The following is an 18,427-nucleotide window of genomic DNA, read 5'->3' as shown; positions in this document are numbered from 1 at the left end:
CAGTATAGTATGTCCTTTTTTTTAAAATCACTAGAAATATTCAGTTTGCTTTTGAAACCATTTGGGACTTCTCCAGGGCCATTTTATAACTCTGAACATACTCTTTTTTTAATTTAACTTATCAGTCACTCTTGGGTGACTACAGAAAGTCTTTTTGTAATATTAGCAACAGTAAAATGAGGAGATACGCAAACATCCTGCAATCAATAGCCAGAAATCGTTCCAGCTTCCATAAACCGGGAAGCAGCACCAGGAATGGTGGAAGAGTTACAGGAGACAAACTTTGATCCCCTTTTTGTTTCAGTTTCACTGCTACTCCTGAAAAGTGTAACACATTTTTTCTTCATCACTAGTCTACGACAGGATGGCCCCATCTTGTGATTCTGCAAGCTCGCATACTTTCTCCTGTTCTCTCTCATTTTAATCTTTATCTATTCTTAGTCTAAACAGTGCAGCTGTTCCTATTTTCTAGTTATGTTCGGTATGTGTGTGTGTGATCATATTGTGTATTTGAAAAATACATATACATGAAGACAAATAGGGAAATGATATAATAAGAAAAAGCAAAATTACTTTTTCAGGTGTGTGCCCAAGTTACAAATCACCTATATTAATTTATCTTTAATTTGTTTTTAATTAAACTTTCCCAAAACATTCTGAACTGCTTTTTTCCTTAATTGAATGTATTTCTTCAACTATTTTAAATGCAGCTATTTATATCACTGATCTGTAGCTCAGTAAAATAAACGTTCAGGAGTGGAAAGGTCTCTATGACTGTGATATATTTCTGTACAGGGCATTTCAGGCATTAATTATATAAAACAGAAAAATACTGTGTGAACGAATAGCAATGGCATTGCTGATCTCTGGGTTATGTGAACACCTCTACTGGGAATTAGAAGCTGCTTTGCCTCTTTATTTTAGACAGATTAAATGGTTTAGTAATTTCCTCATTCTTAATGTTGCATGTAACTGAAGTGAATTAAATATCCACTGTAGTTACAAATAAAAGGTAACAGTGATAAGGATCGTGACCCAGTACATGTTATATCCTGAAGCCGTTCTTCAGCCAAAATCACTTTTGCAATCAGGATTCCCTTTACAAAGCACTTATCTAGAAATGGCTGGCATGGGCAGAGGGTGACATTGGAGCAAAATTCAGCTAGCTTTGCCAAACTAAAATGCAGTCTGGTGGTAGTTTTACTTGTTTAAAGAATTGATTGAGTTTTAGTTATTTTAAACATTTAAGAAAATCTAATCCAACAGAAATAAATATTATATTAGTCTTGGAATAAGAAGTGCGAAAAGGCAAACTTTCTAATGTTTCTGATACTTCAGAGCATGAATCACTTGTTGACACTTTTTCATTTCTTTTTTCATGTAAGAAGCCAAATTAAGGAAAGTGGAACAACTCTCCTTGTTTAGGTTTAGTCTGTGTTTTTCAGGAAGAAATGACCAAAAGAATTTTTCCACTGCTGGTTGGGAAAAAACCTGCACCATGTTGTCCCTGTGACTCCTGTGTATGTTTCATGTTAGAACACACTGTTTGTGATGCTCAACACTTGGATTACCGTGGCTCCATTTTGGAAAACAATCATAGAATCATAGAATTGCTTGGTTGGAAAAGACCTTAAAGATCATCAAGTCCAACTGCAACCTAACCATTTGTCTTATTATCCTTTCAGTGCCAGTGCTAAAGCTGCCCCACTGAATATCAACAAAGTCTCCAACAGCTTATTGAACTTCGGCCGAAAGCTGATCGCTCCAGCCATGGCTTCAGGTAGCACTGCAGGCCCCACAGCCGGGACAGGCAGCTTCCCTCCAACAACAGGGCCTACCCGTGGGACAACAGAAGCCCCCCAGTACCACCAGCACCAGGCACAGCAGCAAAGAATGATGAAATCAGAAAGCATGCCAGTCCAGCTGGGCAAAGGTAACAGCAAAAAATGTAGCAGTGCTACACCAGGGGAAGTCCTTTTATTGATGCAATAAGTTTGTATCTGGAGGAATTAGAAGAGGCAGAATTTTGTTAAACAGGATGTTTGCAATGTAACATAGAATTAGATATTATGACAAGGAGGTGAAAATACTAGGAAGTTTTGAACCTTTAAAAAATATTAACAAATGACTTGAGACATACCAGCAAACTCTAGTGTTATTGTAAACATTAGCTATGTTCCTATACATTAATTTTCCAGTCTTTTAAATGCACCATAATTTAACTGTAAGACTAATTTCATATCATTTTTTTTCAGGTTATTGGCACAAATCCCATGCATAACAATATTAGCTAAATATGAGTGCAGGATGTTAGATCAATTACAGAGTAATTCTTAACAAACAAAATCTTATTCCCTTTAGGAGTTAGGAAGCTTATTTCAGAAGCTACTTGAACAATGACATGTATTTGCCTTTTAATAATTTGTGATACCCCCATGCACTTTCTCAGTTTGATAAATACTGCCTTTTTAGAGCCTTTTTTTATATTTCTCAAGGACAGTTTATTTGAACAACAAAGTCAGCGAGCTCAGCTTTGGTAGATGTTTCCTATGGTCTACTGGGCTCAAGGCATATTTCTGCTTTTCATCTTCAAACAACCAATGGCAGTATGGTCTTTGAAAGGAATGCGTAACACTCTACTTAAATGTCTGCTGTTTCTAGTTGTGGCTCATAATAAGTAACAGTTGTAAGTTTGAGGGCTGTCCAAGGCTCTGACTGCCCTGAACCACCGTGTCATATTTTTCACCAGATTTGGAAGTGTACGAGGAAGGAAATAACACTTCCATGGCTCAGACTGATATTCTTTCTCTATCCCATGTCACCCTTTTCCTCCAAAGCCAGTCCTTCCATGATGCATCACATTCCCAGGAGATACTGAGAGAACAGCATTTGGACCTACAACTTTTCTCCCAAAGCAGAGAGGTGCAGTTTTGTAAAGGCTACTACAGCAGATTGGCAAAATCCAGATTTGTAGCTTCTCTCAGAATCCTAGAACCATTTCCAAAATCGTTCCAGCACAGGTTTTCAAAGTCTCCATCACTGTGCAAATATGAAACCAAAGTGTGGTAATTTCTCTGCTGTGCAGTGACCTCGTTTGATTTGTATTTACAAATGTTGTGTATGCTCCTGTTTGAATCTTTGATGCAAACCCTGCTTATGTCAATAGAAGGAAAATTAGATCTAGAAAGAAATTGTTTCCACAGTCCTGGACAGGTTCTTTTGATTGGTTTAAAAAACAAAAAATACATAGTAATGTTATCACATGCCTGACTTTATACAATTTCAGTTGAAAATTGATCCTCACGTGTTGATTTTCTTTTGCTTGCTTAACATAAAAAAAAATGTAAAATTTGATGCAGCTTATAGAAGTAGAATCAGTTGTAGCTTGATACTGACCTAGCCAATAATGCGGTGGCCTTGTTTATGCTTGTATACAGTAACTACTTTGCTAAGTAGTCAAGAAATTGACTTGCCACTTTCCATATAACAATCAGAAATTGTAGTTAGACTTCGGTGATTGTCATGCACAAACTGTGCACTTATTTCTGTATAGATAGTATATCAATGTTTGGTGCATCACTTGAGATGTAATTTAAAGGCAACAAATTTTAAATATACTTTTTTAATCAGTTGAGGTAACAGTGAGTTTTATCTTACCTTTTAGTACTGTGCTTGTTGTTCCAGATCAGTTATCAGTACATCGCCTGTAGCTGGACTGAAATTTTGAATGATGGCAGCCAACTACAAGTGCTGGCACACAGCACATAGTGTCTTCTCTATCATGTCTTAAAAGTCAGTTTTTTAAGTTTTTGCAAGATGATGGTATCTGTACCTCCAAGAAAGTGCTGTGGGCAGTGGGTCCACCGTGGGTGAGGACACTTCTCAGCAGCTCTGAGCGAAGTGCTTCCAGGGGACAGGGGTTAGGAGAGAAAAGTCCTTATTCTGCCCCTTCTGTTTGTGCCAAAGTACCTTCTGACTTTGTGCATTGGCTTCTATCAAACTGAATTCTGCTCTAACTTTTGGATTTCTCAAAACTGATTGATGTGGTTTCTAACTATGAGGATCCTAAGTTACTGACAAACTGTATCTAGCTTTCCAGTGTTCCCATTCATCACCATGTTTTCAGTTCATCTTAGATTTCTGGAGCTTAGTCATTTAGCTGAGGTAGGCAGAGGCAAGCATTTTTCATTTAAATAGATAGTCATTTGCACTTCCAGTCAGTGCAGTACTCATAGATGCTGGGTTGGACAATGTAAACAAAAGACCAAAGTACTGTGAGTCTGACAGGGATCAAGACCATTATCCGTTTTTTCTCATTATTTCAGTCCTTTCAGGTTTTGAATGCTCAAGTAGTGTTGATAATTTCAATTAATACATAGAGTACTGTGAATTTGAAGAGATTAAGTTCACTGCCTAATCTACTTTGTTTGAATTGTGAAGAAGTCATCGGTGACAAAATGTCTTGAAGGATGGCAAAATAATCCTACTCCAGCTTTTACAGCTGTGCTTTGGCACTGATAGCACTCGCTCCTGTCACAAAGCTGCAGCAGTGAAAGATGTCACTCATACATCCATGAGTGCTGTGCTCTGTGTGAGGGATGAGTGTTTTATATCATCAATAAGAATTGTTTCTCGTTCCAAAGGGTTTGCACTTGTTGAGTTTCTTTAAGAAAAACATGCATATGATTTAGAGAATATACATGGAAAAACAGTAGACAGACAAAAAAAAAAAATCCTAATTGCAAGACTGTAATTCCAGATGAGTCTTCAGCATTACAAATCACAGTTGAATGAAATATCCAGACACCTAATTGGAAAATCAGTTCCTTCTAGTAATATATTAATCCCATTCAGTCTGTCCTTAGCACAGAAGGCCGGGTGTCATTACTGATTACTTCTGTGAGGCAGCCTGCTAATACAAAAGGGATTAAAATATTCTTTTGATCCTATACAGTGAAAGAATTCATAGGCACAAAGGTCAAATTAAAATCTAGAGTTCATTGGATTGTCAGCTGAGTTCACGGTCTTGAGAGACAAAACTAATGATAATGAAAAAAAACTGGGAAGAAAAAAAAGCAGAATTGTTGCCCTTATCTGCCCACCAGATTCTTGAGCATTCAGAAACTGTGCAATCTTTGCCTACCAAATGGTAATGTGCTGCCAGGAAAAAAAAAAAATGTAGAAAGAAAGAAAAATAGTCTTTCACTTCTTCCTTCACTGTGCAAGTTACAGTTTTCCTTCCAGGTCCTTTCTCTGTGAAACCCAAAAGGCTTTTCATTTGAGTGCCACTTTATCACAAGGACACATTAGAGGACCAATCTGAAGATGTTCTGCCAAAACTGTGATCAGCTATTTAAAGCATTTCCAGACTTCTGTTTGTTTTTACGAGTTGATACTTCTGAAGAATTTGTTGTAGCGTGAACAGAATTGCCACAGTCACCTAACATGCCCTAAAGAAATGATCTCCATCTTTAGAAATACTAACAAACTAGAAAATGACTGTGTTTTTCCTGAAGGAAAATAAGAGAAGTTGTCTGTAGTGATAGCAGAATTTAAAATAAATAAATAAATAAAAGTGAAATAAGATGCTGTATTAAAAAATGTCGGGGTTTTTTTTTTTTTTTTCAGTTGAAAAAAAAAAAATTGCATATCCTTAGGTAATGATAAAATTTTTCTGACAGCATGAATATGATACTCCCCAATCAGCTTTTCCACAGGCAGTGTATAATGCAGCAATTGTTCAAATGTCCCCTGGGATTTTGCCATAATGTCCCATCGGACGCCACCAAGCCCCTATTCAGACCAGAGTCCCACACTAACATGTCTCTTTGCTTGGCAGGCGATGCCCCCAGTGGCGATGCTGCACTGCCCGGCCCCGCGCAGAACCCCACTGCGCTCCCAGGTACGGACCTGCAGCAGCATCCCGGGCTGAATCCTGTGGGATCCCTGGGATGCTCCATCCGTGGCGTCTCCATCCACCTTCACTGCCATTGTCCATCCACCGAGTGGCACTGTTGTGTAGAAATTAAAACAGCAGCTCTGCTTCATCTGTCTCTCAGTGCTATGTGTGGCTCACATTCCCCATACAAGTCAGCACTTGCTTTGTATTTTGTGGTCCATTCCATACCTGGTCATGGGGGGCAATGTGACCATCAGTTTTTCTTTTAGCTGTGTTACTTCCCTGTTGTTGTGTTTGGCTCAAAATACCACCTCAAACATTGCTATTAATGCCATTTACCACAGAGAAGCTTACTGGGCTTGCTCAGAAATAATAGCCCTACACAAATGTCATTAGGTGGTTTGAATAAATGTTAGAAATGCTGGAAGCCTTTGTTCCCATTTCACTATTAAAAAAAAAAAAAAACTAATTTATCTGAAGTTTAGAAGTTTTATAGAACTCATTATTTTTGCAAATTTTCATATTCTACATCCTGACTGTGGCAAATGCAGAGTAATAGATGAGCAGTTCTGAATAGTTTTGAATTATAGATTTTGCCTTACTTCTGTTCTCGGTAACTTCGTCCTTCATTCTCCTTATAACTATGAAGGTGATTCTTTTCCTCCTTCCAAATAGAGAGCGAGCCATTGGTTTTGTATGCCATTCATGCATGTCTTCTTTGATTCTTATATTTTCCTATACCTGTGGAGTCAGAGGCCTGCAAAGTTCATGGATATCTCCCTTCTAACTTAACTCAAAATTAGTAAGCTTGCTTTTCCTTCATTGTAAGTCTTCCCCACTCCTTTTGTCATCTACTTTCCACCTTATTACAGATACTTATTATAGATCGCATTATATTTAAACTTTTCCCTCTCCTTTTCAAGATACTGCGCTTCTCCACACCCTCTGCCCTGCTGACAATACAACACTACCATATCTGTGTATTTTACAAATGGCTTTGAATCAGTGTGCTTGTAACCCTAGTGTCAGCCACAGTAATCTTCAGCAACTGGCAAGCAGGGAGTCAGTTTGAAGACAGAACATGGAGGTTGCACTGCTCCTTTTTGCCCCTAGAAGGGTATGAATTTTTAGTGCACAAGGCCCTGTGCATCATTACAGTGCAGTATTTATGGGCTTTTGTGTACATATATATATTTTTAAGACATTTTATGCAATAATTTGTTCTGACCAGTGCTATCAGGAGTCCTTAGCTTTTGATTCTATATTCCTCATAAGCATTTCTTTGATGTTCATTCTTGTGGTTTCTTCGACCTGATTCATTTTGGCTTTATGACCTTCTGGTATATGTTTATGTAGTCAGAGATTAGTTTAAGAACTCTTCTCTCTAATCTTTTAAGGAGGCATAATGCATTTATCTGTGATCATTAGAATAAGCATAAGAAAATGAGAGGTACGATGAAGTGATGATCTCAGTTTGCTGACCGAGCTGCTAAAGAAGAATGAGATAGGTTTGGTTGGTTACTAAATGTAGTTTGATGTATCACATTATATATTTGCTTGTATATTGAGGGTGAGTATTTTGCTCTGTTTTTGCTTTTTTTTTTACTGAAGAATATTCCAAAACTCTCTCAAATAATGGTGAGGTGGTGGCACTGGTTGACATTATATTGTATTTTGAAGCTTACACAAAGATTGCTAATACCTTAAGAATTGACGTATGCATAATGCATCTTCAGAAGCATTGTGGTGACTTCAGTCATCTGTACCTGCTGTAGCTCCACTAAGATTCAGTGTTGGGAGAATCATAGGCAGCTTTCTTTTTGGACTAAGGAAAGTAGTTGCAATTGGTATGAATTGTCTTTTAGCTTTCTTCTTATTTCTTAAACTTGATTACCCCTCTGAATTTTAGAGAAGCCCATTACAGTGCAAGAACTCTGCCTTATGACTTGTGACACACTCTAATTCCTCATACATGCTATTCTTTCTCTTGTGAGATTACTAATCACATCCCCTGAATGATCTATGACACAGTATAGTTCACATAGTTAAAATTAAGTTTCCTTAATAAAAAGGAAAACATAAAAACATAAAAAATTAAGTTTCCTGATTATAATTGTCTCAGATCTGTTTACTCACACAGCAGAGTCAAATTAGAACCCCAAGCTTTCTGCTGACCTTCCATTTGGTATAAAACATGCAGAAATAATAATTTTATCTCTTCTGTTTTGCTGTATCTTCATCTTAGCTTCATTGCATCTAGTGTTGCATTTATTTTTATCTTTTTTATATCTTATAGTCTAAAAGAACTCTTGATATTAATTGAAAAAATTCCCTCCTGCAACAGTTTTTTCCTCCACAAAATCTCAACCATATATATTTCTTCTCGTTTGGTTATGCAAGTAGGTGCATACTCCATTTCTCTAAACTGCAGTCCGTTCTTGAAATGAACTGTTTAACAAACAGTATTTACTGCAAGAATAGTTGTCTGCCTTTTAAATTTGGACCTTTTACACTTAGAACTGGAAGACTGAATATAAAAAAGAGTACTTGCAAAGCATTTATTCCATCATTTTATCAAGCTGCATTGTATTATGTGCATGAATTCCTCAAAAGTATTTCAATCATCCATATCTTGACGTTATCTGTGAAATTTTACTGTATCATCTGCTTATTGCAGATGAAGTGGGTTAAGCACAGACCAAGAAACGGAGATGTATGTTAAATACTTATATTGCTCTCTTTAATTTTTTTCATTTTTAATCTTAATTTTATGTGAAAGCTATCTTCTTATTAACAGGATAGGAAAAAGAGCCCATTTAGTCTAATTTATACATAATTAAATATTTTTTCATTGTACTTTATACATCTCCTAGGGTTTCTGGTACATGATACATGACTAGAGGAGGTCTGAGAAGCAGCAGAAAAATGCAACTGAAAGAAGAATAAGGAACAGAAAAAGTTGGGAAAAGGAAGCCCTACAGTACCTAAAGGGAAGCTATAAGAAAGGGGGGGATAGACTCTTCAGCAGTCTGTTGTGACAGGACAAGGATTTCAAATTAAAAGAGGAGAGATTTAGATTGGATATAAGGAAGAAGTTTTTAACAAGGAGGGTGGTGAGGCACTGGAACAGGTTGCCCAGAGAGGTGGCAAAAGTCCCATCCCTGGAGGTATTCAAGGTCAGCCTGGATTGAGCTCTGAGCAACTGACCAAGCTGTAGATGTCCCTGTTCAGTGCGGGGGAGTTGGACTAGATGACCTTTAAAGATCCCTTCCAACTCAAATGATTCTTTGATTCTGTGAAGTCACAGAAGTAGAAAAGGAAAAGTAAAAGGGTCTGAAGAGGAGGAAGAGGCAATCAGAAAAGTGTCCTCAGGAGAAGCGGAATATAAAATGTAGGAGAATCATGGGAGAGAAGAGCAAAATAAGGCAATCAAGAATGAAGGAAAAAATAAGAAACAGTTTATATGCCAGTTGTCTTCAAGAAAGCTTGAAGAATATTAAACTCAGGTCCCTTCTTCTTTTTTGTCCTTTCTGGTCTGTTTTGTCACATGGGATGTTTTATTCTTTGAGAATTCAATCTGTTAGTCTCCTTGCAAGGATAACATTTTAAATAGATCTGTATTTATTCCCTTTAGGAAATGTGAATTGCTGGTTTTGTGTGGCTGTGGCTGTGCAATATGTGTCATGTAGGGCAAATGCTGCAGAGAGCTTGGCTCGGACTCTGTCTCCACCCTGCAGGTGGCTCTGACATTGCTGGCACGCACACCACTTTGAGGGCAGCTACTGTTCTAAAGCTTAAATAACTGAATAATGGTAAAATATATGAGTAGTTCCTCCTAGTTGTTACCCTTAATTTAAAATGCCTGAACTCAACATACCTGGCCTCCTTTTGTTTCTAAATCTGAATTTGTGTGTTTTCTACAGCCTTTTCTTTCATTTCTTTGTCTTTAGTCTTCTTTTATTTCTTCAGAAACCTGTATCATGGGAGAAGAACACAGTACATAATGGAGGGGAGGCTTACTCATTCCAGAAAGGGAATTAGTGTTGCATTTTCAGAATGGCTTATGTACCAACAATGATAAAAGGTGTACCAAAATATACACTGAGTACACTGGGAGGTCAGTTCATTAATACATGGCATCTCTGAGAGTAAAACTGGTTTGAGTGGAAGCAGATCAGTAATGAAGGGTGGAACTCTTCGGAATTTGACTGTGGTCTTGCAGAGGAGATAAATTTGCACCTTTAACATCTGAATAATTTCATTTGGTGGATTGTTGTTTAGGCTATAAAAGGAAGTGTGAAAAAACACACAAATTTGAAAACTCTTTGCAGGCCTCAACTGGAAGGAATGATCTTTGTCATAAACTTCCTGATCTCATACAGTGATACAGCGTCATGGTGAAATAGCACAGGGGTGTACCCAAGTGTCCACTCTATGACAGTGGACAACACTAGATTCTTAGGAAAGTGAGCTTCATCAAAATCTATCAGGTGAAAATGGCCTTAAAATTTGAGGCAGGAGAATTTATATTCTTTCTCAAACACAACTTACGATTTTCTGTTGCAAGTCTAGAAATTGTCATCTAGATATTAAATGTTAAACCCATTCTTGTAATCCAGTGTTCTTGTTTGCAGTTTTCTTTTTCAAAACTTATTGTGTATTTGTTGAGACACAAAGACTTTCCTTTGCAGTGTTGATGAGGTGAGATTTTTTTTATTATGATGTGTACTTTTGCTTGTTATGCATCATATAGAATCTCCTCAGTCTGTGTATATATCAAATATGTATTGGGAGAGTATTTATATACATATATTAGATATACACCTACTTAGATAAATATATAGATAGATAGATGTAGATCATATATACAAGGGATGCTCAGAAAGTACTACCTTCTATTTCATTATGATGGCCCACAACACTAGAGGTGAATTGTGGTGGTACGGCAGTATAGAATGAACCTTCCCACCACTATGACATTACATGTTGTTGCCATGCAACAGATGGCAGCAGAGAGGCAGTCTGACAGAGTAGTATCTGACATGGAAGTGTGTATGGAGAAAAAATGTGTTAGTAAATTCCTCTATGCAGAAAAAAATTGTACCCACTGACATTCATTGACGCTTGCTGAATGTTTCTGGACACCGAACAGTGGATGTGAGCACAACGAGGTGATGGTGCATTTCAGCAGTGGCGACAGCAACAGTGGGTCACTTATACTGCTGCATATTTTTACAAGTACAGTACACAGGCTTTTGTTCATCTCTGACAAAAATGCAGTGCTAATGGTGGTGACTGTTGAAAAATAGTGTGTTGCATCTGAAAATTTGCTCTATCGCATAGCATTAATGTGTGTTCTTTGTATGTGTTGTAGTTTCCATGGATATAAATAGGAGGCATTACTCTCAGAGCAACCTGTGTATGTACTATGTAGTATGCAGATGTATATATACTTATATATACATGAAGATTCATGTTTTTCTCTCAGACAAAAATCAAGTTCTGTGTATGTCAGAATAGTTCTTCAATTTCAGTGCATGCTGGCACACTTCAACATTTCATTGAATGTTGAGCTGTCTGTGAATCTCAATAAATATCAGTTGAGGCAGTGATGTGTATTTACAGGGAAAAGAAACAGTCCACTGATTAATTCTCATCTTATTTTACACTTCTTTTATAGGTCAAAGTTCAAAAATCAGCTCATCTCCAAGCATAGAGAGCTTGCCTGGGGGACGTGAATTTACAGGATCTCCACCTTTGTCTGCATCAAAGAAGGATTCGTTTTTCAGTACCATCTCCCGTTCTCGTTCCCAAAGCAAGACTATGAGCAGAAAAGAGTCTGTGAGTTCCTTAACATTTTTAAGCTATGTTAACGTCACACAACATTACATGTTACAGCCATCATTTCTCTCGTTCATTAAGCACTCGTACTTGAAAATGTTTCCCTCTGCTCATATTAATGGCAAAAGCAGAAATTAGCTATTTAAACTGTTTCTGTTGAGTAACACCTCCACTATGGATTCCATCCCATAACCCTACTGGAAATGAAACCGTGAAACAGTCTGAAGCCTCTAAAAAAGAGGGAAGAACTCCTGTAAGTTTCTTTACTTCTGGTGTAGCCCTGAAGTTAATAAACAGTTCAGTGAGGAGCACGAATGCTCAGCAGATCCAAACATGTCCATCTGTTGTCCCTGAAATTCTTTAATACATCAGAGATTTCCCAGTGTCTGTAGCATCTGTAGTCACAGTTTTATTTCTTGCACAGCCCTGATCTTCCATTTGGCCACAAGACAGAATGTTTTCAGCCAAAAATAAGAGTACAAATTTTCATAGGTGCGTTCCAAAGGAATTCTCATCTAATAAGAGATATTATAGGAGTACTAATTTAATAAACCTCATATGCCTTGGAGCCAGAGGATTCTTGTTTATTTTGCATACCAGTTCCCCACTGACTTTCTGCTGATTAAAATCCAGCTATGTAGGTGGAAAAAAAGTTGTGTTTTCTTGTGAGAGGAAGCCAGTTCTCCATTCCATTTTTGCCAGTGTATGTTCATATAATTTCCCACTGATCTGAATAAAAATGAATTGTAATAGCAATATTTCTGTACTAGAGCATTCTTCAGATATTCAGAAATCTTAGAAACGGATCTAAATGTAGCACAGAAATCTGATCTGAACATCTCAGCACTTTCATCTTCAAATAGCAGAATCTTTATTAGTCACATCATATTTTTGGTTTGATATTTGGAATGTTGTGATGAAATACCTAATTTTTCACAATGTTTTTCAGCTTTTGTTCACTAAAAGGATTGTTCCACATGCTTCAGCCATACCTAAAGAAAAGCTGTGCTTTGTGCTTAGTTGACAAGAAGCCTTCTGTTTGTTTTGTATCCATCTAAGATATACCAAACTGAGTTTAAAGCTAAACGAACAATATCTTTCTGCTTATCCTCATGAGTTAAAGAAAAACAAAAATACCAATATTCAAATTCTATTTTACGTAGTTTGACAAGATCTAAATCCAAATTTTGCTTACAAATTTTATCTCAGCCAGAACTTGGGTTTTTTGCACCAAGAGTTCTCTAATAGAAGACATAGAAAATTTTTCTGTGATAACGCACAGTCAATTTTCAATTTTCAGGTAAACAATTTCTCTTATCTGTGAAATTTTATTAATCTCTTCTCATGGATTTTTAACAAAATTATTGATTGCGACAGATTTCTAGTTTCATAGTCACTACGATATTTTTCTATTTTTCTATTTTTCAATAGATTGGTAGTCATGATAATGTATGATGAGCATTACTTTTCCAAAACATTCTTTGAACTGCAGTAATTTACGTTGTTACATTATATGATTAGACAGCTAGAAAAGGTTTTAAGCTAGCAAAATCTATTTCTTTATGTTTAATTTCTTACTGACTTTTAATATAGAAATAAGAAAATTACCATAACTCTTAGAGGAAAGGTTTGTTTAAATTTGTTCTTGATTCCTCAAGATTATGTTTGGTTTTTATTTTCCTGTAAGTTTCGTGTTATCCAGTGTTCCATTTAAAGAAAACTCCAAGAAGTTCATCCTGAGGTCCCAAATTAGCTGCATCATAATTGTCCAGTGGTATAGTGGTATAGTTGTTTCCTTTACAGCTGTTCTCTGGAGGCCCAAAGAAGAAAAAAGAAAAAAAAAAAAAATTGAAAGCACAATGGGTTCACATCTTTGTTTTACTTATAAAAACTTAACTTTTTTTACATTTGCATCTAATAATCACAAAGATTATGTTATTAAGCACCAGGGAAATTATCATTGTTGGAATATGCCATACATCAATCACTTTATAAAAAGATGATTTTAAATGCAGACATTCTATGGATGAAGGAGAATCCAATTCTCCTTCAACTCCGTACTTTTAATTAATGTCCTTCTCAAGGAAAAAGTGAGAATAGAATACATTAAAAAAAATATGTCCTTCAATATGGAATTTTAATAAGTGATTTTCACAGACCAGAGAACATTTACTGTGGCATTGTCAAAGGATGAGCAGGAACGCCATCATCACAGGCCACTCCTGAAGTGTGACCTGTATCACAGGTCCAAATCTGGGCTGCCCCATACAGGAGAGACATGACGTACTGGAGGGAGTCCAGCAAAGGGCCACGAAGATGATGAAGAGAGTGGAGCATCCCTCCTAATAGGAAAGACTGAGAGCTGAAACTGTTCAGCCTAAAGAGTAGACTCAGGGGATAACTTCTTAGTATACCTGAAGAGAGGATACAATGAAGACCGAGTCAGGCTCTTTGCAGTAATGCACAGTGCAAGGGCCCTGTGAACACCAAGAAACACTTGTGTGGGTGACTGAGGACTGGCACAGACTGCCCGGAGATTGGACTATCCTCCTTGGAGATACTCAAAACACCCCTGGAGATGGGCCTGGGCATCCTGCTCCAAGTGTCACTGCTGGAGCGGGGGTTAGACAGATGGACTCTGAGGTCCCTGCCAACTTTAACCAGTCTGTGATTCTCAGACAGCATGAACTGGAATATGAGTTACTTAAATTCCTTCTTTCCTAAAGACTGTCCAACAAGCTAGACTTTCTTTGGAATAGTTATCATCAAAATTGATACTCTATTCATTGCCTCCAGGAATTAGGTGACTCCATTTCTCATATTATAAGGACACTTTAAGATACTAGCATTTGTCTTATATCTGGTCTCTGTTTTGTTTTTGTTTTTGTTTTTTTCTTTTCAAATACAAAGATCAGTGGAACGACTTTTTTTACTACAGTTGACATAAATAGATGTCCTCCATTTTATTTAAGGATGTGAATCTATAGCCTCTGAATCATAGCAAGGCCTGGGTTGAAAAGGACCACAACGATCATCTAGTTTCAACCTCCCTGCTATGTGAAGGATCACCAACCACTAGACCAGGCTGCCCAGAACCATATCCAGCCTGGCCTTAAATGCCCTCAGGGATGGGGCATCCACAACCTCTCTGGACAACCTGTTCCATTGTGTCACCACCCTCGGAATGGAGATCTTCCTCCTAATATCTGACCTAAACCTCCCCTGTTTTAGTTTAAAACCATTCCCCCTTGTCCTATCACTATAAAACCATGTAAACAGTCGTTCCTCCTCCTGTTTATACGCTCCCTTCAAATAATGGAAGGTACTGGAAGTTATGGTCAATGCACCATACCAGATCATGTTTTGGCAGCCTATGGAAGCCTGATGCGATTCACGTTATTATTGAGTGGCATTAAGCTATATGCTAATGTGGGGCCCACGAAAAGTCTTCGGAAGTCTGTTTTGTGCTCAGAAGCAAAATGCCTCTCTACCTCTTTATTTAGCTTACTGCTTTCTGACACATCACAGTTTCTGAAACCATTTTGCCATTAAAAAAAAAAAATTTAAAAAAGGAGCATACTAATACATAATGCAGACCAGTGCCCATTATCCTCAGGCTGGGTTAATCTTGCTGGAATAAAGTCCTAGAAAATTTCCTCTCGTAGCCTGCTTACCGCCACTTTCAGCAGAAGAAACTGGGTACGTTTGTGGTCCATTTATTTATGATGATGTTACATTTTCTTGTCCAGCAAAAGTGAAGGAGAGTCTCTTTTCAGCAAAGAGCCAAGCTGATTAGAACTTGATTTAGCAAACATGGTTGGCTAGTCTCGCATTCTGGCAGAAAATTCTGTAAATGGCTTTCAGCTACAGAGATGTGCCAGAGAAGGATCTTTGAATCAAACTGTGTAAACTTTTTTTAAAACTTTCACAGAACAAAAGCAGGAGAAAGATATTTGTGACTGAAAATAAGGTTTTGATCTAGATAAATATGTTTTAATAAATAAATTTATATGCAAAATGTTTCAAGTTAACAAAAATCAAATGATCCATTTGGAAAATGTGTTGATCAAAATATTCCTAAGAAAAAAATATTTCAAAGGAAAATCTGGAGAAGTTTATTTTCTTTACTAAAATAATTTGTAAACTTGGTCAATCAGAATCCTCATTTCTTAGCAAAACAATAGTCCTGAATAAAAATGTCTGCATCATGCTGGCTTTGATTGCTAGACTTTTTAATTAAGTCAAATTTGACAACATATGCTATTGTTCTTACAAGCAGGTAGAAGCAACTGGTACTGTCTGTGATTTACATTGCCAGTTTGACTGATTTGGAGTTAGTTAAGAATACCCCTGCAGATTAGAAAATTAATTTATGGAATCATCTTCAATTATGTAGGCATCTGCTTTGCTGATTTTGGAGCCTGATTTAAGCATACAAGCTTGACAGTTTTGCTCAAGTAGAGATAGTATAAGAAAATAAAAGGGATTAAAGAGGGTAGATTTAGGTTGGATATAAGGAAAAAGTCTATTACAGTGAGGGTGGTGAGGATCTGGGGCAGATTACCCAGTGTTGTGGTTGATGCCCATCCCTGAGACTTTCAAGGCGAGGCTGGATAGGGCCCTGGGCAACCTGATCTAGCTGTGGTGTCCCTGTCATTGCAGGGGAGTTGGACTAGATGGCCTCAGAAGTCCTTTCCAACTCTAAGGATTCTATGATTCTATTCTACAATAATCAAACTAATGCTAGACAACTACACATGCAAATTCACGTATACAGAAGTTCCTTTGAAGAAAAACATGCCTTTTGTGCATAATGACATATCATGGAGACCCTGAATTCCCATGTCTCTTCTCCCTGACATCTTTTAAATCTCTTTAAAGAGCTTCAAGCGAAATATTTGTTTCAGTCCATACTTAATCATGCTGAATGTTTGTTTGGAAGTACAAAGCTACAAGTAAAGGATCCTTTTCAGTTACACATCATAATGTGTGGCCAGAATAAATTAGTGCCTGTGTTCAACAGCTAATTGCTTGATCAGTGTGTATCAAGCCTAAAGTTAAAGACATGATGATTGTTTCTCAGTGCCTTAAGTTTAATGAACTTCAGTACTTAACATTTAACTGCAATTAATGCTTTAGGGCACTTGCTTTTGTTATTTTGGTGCGACAGGGCAATCAGACACCTGAAAACTGTAATTCATTTAGTACTTCAGCTTGTCTAATTTTAGATGCAGATGAAAAGAATAGTGAATCGGTGGTGCTGCCAGGTGTCACGTGAGCACAGTTCATAGAAAAACCTCTGAGATGCTTAGGAAGCGCGATGTTTTTCTCCATTTCCTTCCTCAGGCACTCACAACATGCTGTGACTCAAAGGAGCTGAAAACAATGTGAGGAAAAATAAGCTGCCTTTTTTAAGTTTTTATTAGAAATACTTGCATGTTTCATATAATTTTGTAAAAGGACAGCTGTATGCATGAGTGGCAGCTTTGAATTCTAATGCTCCTTATCTTTTCTGGAGTGATTCATTTCAGGGAAAATAAACTGTACTGTGATAAAAGCAGGAAGTTAATTGTTTAGAAAAAAAAATATGATGAATAAAAATCCAAGTGGCTTGGCAGTGCTTTTTCTGTCATAATAGGAACAGTAAGTATGTACACTGAACAGATCCGTGGGGCCATTTGGAAGATTTTAAAAACATAATTGTAAACGGTTGTCTTTCCCTGGTACAAGAGCTTCAGGTATGTGCGGCCGTATTAGAGTTTTCAGTGACTTCTGCATGGAAGCAAATTAGAATTATGTAATTCGAAAGATGGTAGTAAGAGCTTTTTTAATTATTGGAGAGCCCTTTGTAACAGTGAAGGAAGATGTGAAAAATCTCAAAATCTGGAATGACTGAGACTACAAGCGATGTTTACAGGAGGATCAAAGTGACTTAGGAGACAAGAAACATGATAATTTACTCCTCTGCAATCATGTTATCAGCAGCTCGGCAGGTACAGGAACTAGCTCTGTGCATGCTCTTTCCACCCATTAATCATCAAGTTAGTGTTTTAGCATCCCAGTAGCAAAGAGAAATGCATCTGGAAATTTATGCTGGTGGTTTGAGGTGCCCTTTTTTCCTTTTAAATGGAAATCTCTTCTCTTCATCCCACTCTTTAAAGATAACACCACAAAATTACTGTCCATTTCTGTGAAGATCTCAGAGACCTGTACTGATCGCTCAACAAAAAGCATTGCCATCTCTCTATATCAGGCTATTTTTTTGTTGGCTTGGGTTTTTTTTGTTGTTGTTGTTGTTTTGTTTTTTGTTTTGTTTGTCCGTTTGTTTGTTTTGACTGGAAATGGTTTCTGTGTTTGGCTATCTTTTTTTTTTTTTTTCCCCACTGTGCAATGGATTATAGGTGTGCACTTAAATTTAGAGTAGTTGGATTCTTATTTTGTCTGTTTGGTTAAATCTTTCCATATAAAAAGAACAGAATTTGTACTTCTTTTAACAAGATGATTGTATAAATATTTTCATTTGTATCTATTTATTGTCACTGCATAATCACTATACTTAAGTTTTACCCTCCTTAAACTCAGAGTTTCTAAATAATAATATCCTAATCTGGCCTGTATTCTGACTCATGGTAGAAGTCATATCAAAGGTCAAATGCATCTAGTCTAGATAAAGAGGAGTTCAGCAGA

The 18,427-nt window shown here is 37.1% G+C and overlaps 1 protein-coding gene and 1 long non-coding RNA gene across 6 annotated transcripts in view; one reads left to right on the top strand and one right to left on the bottom strand.

Moving 5' to 3' along the window:
- Window positions 1-18,427, top strand: part of TBC1D5 (TBC1 domain family member 5) — a 307,207-nt gene that overhangs the window by 254,502 nt on the left and 34,278 nt on the right. For 3 of the 4 annotated variants that reach the window (XM_015281808.4, XM_040696662.2, XM_046929184.1), the window contains 3 exons: window positions 1,686-1,933; window positions 5,840-5,902; window positions 11,580-11,740. In XM_015281808.4, coding sequence (XP_015137294.1) covers window positions 1,686-1,933; window positions 5,840-5,902; window positions 11,580-11,740 — 472 coding nt within the window. The remainder of the gene's footprint in view (window positions 1-1,685; window positions 1,934-5,839; window positions 5,903-11,579; window positions 11,741-18,427) is intronic. The other variant, XM_015281811.4, reaches the window with a different exon arrangement.
- Window positions 1,931-10,873, bottom strand: LOC107052543. 2 transcript variants are annotated; one of them, XR_005858061.1, is made up of 4 exons: window positions 10,792-10,873; window positions 9,777-9,872; window positions 6,502-6,640; window positions 1,931-6,127 (listed from the first exon to the last, which is right to left on the bottom strand). It is a non-coding gene; the product is annotated as an uncharacterized LOC107052543 (long non-coding RNA). The 2 variants fall into 2 exon arrangements; XR_005858060.1 differs by having other exon boundaries at window positions 1,931-6,011; window positions 10,792-10,872.

This window comes from Gallus gallus, chromosome 2 (assembly GCF_016699485.2).
Source record: "Gallus gallus isolate bGalGal1 chromosome 2, bGalGal1.mat.broiler.GRCg7b, whole genome shotgun sequence".
Taxonomy (NCBI): Eukaryota; Metazoa; Chordata; class Aves; order Galliformes; family Phasianidae; genus Gallus; species Gallus gallus.
The sequence above is the reverse complement of the archived record's forward strand: the minus strand, read 5'-3'. Positions and strand labels throughout refer to the sequence as shown.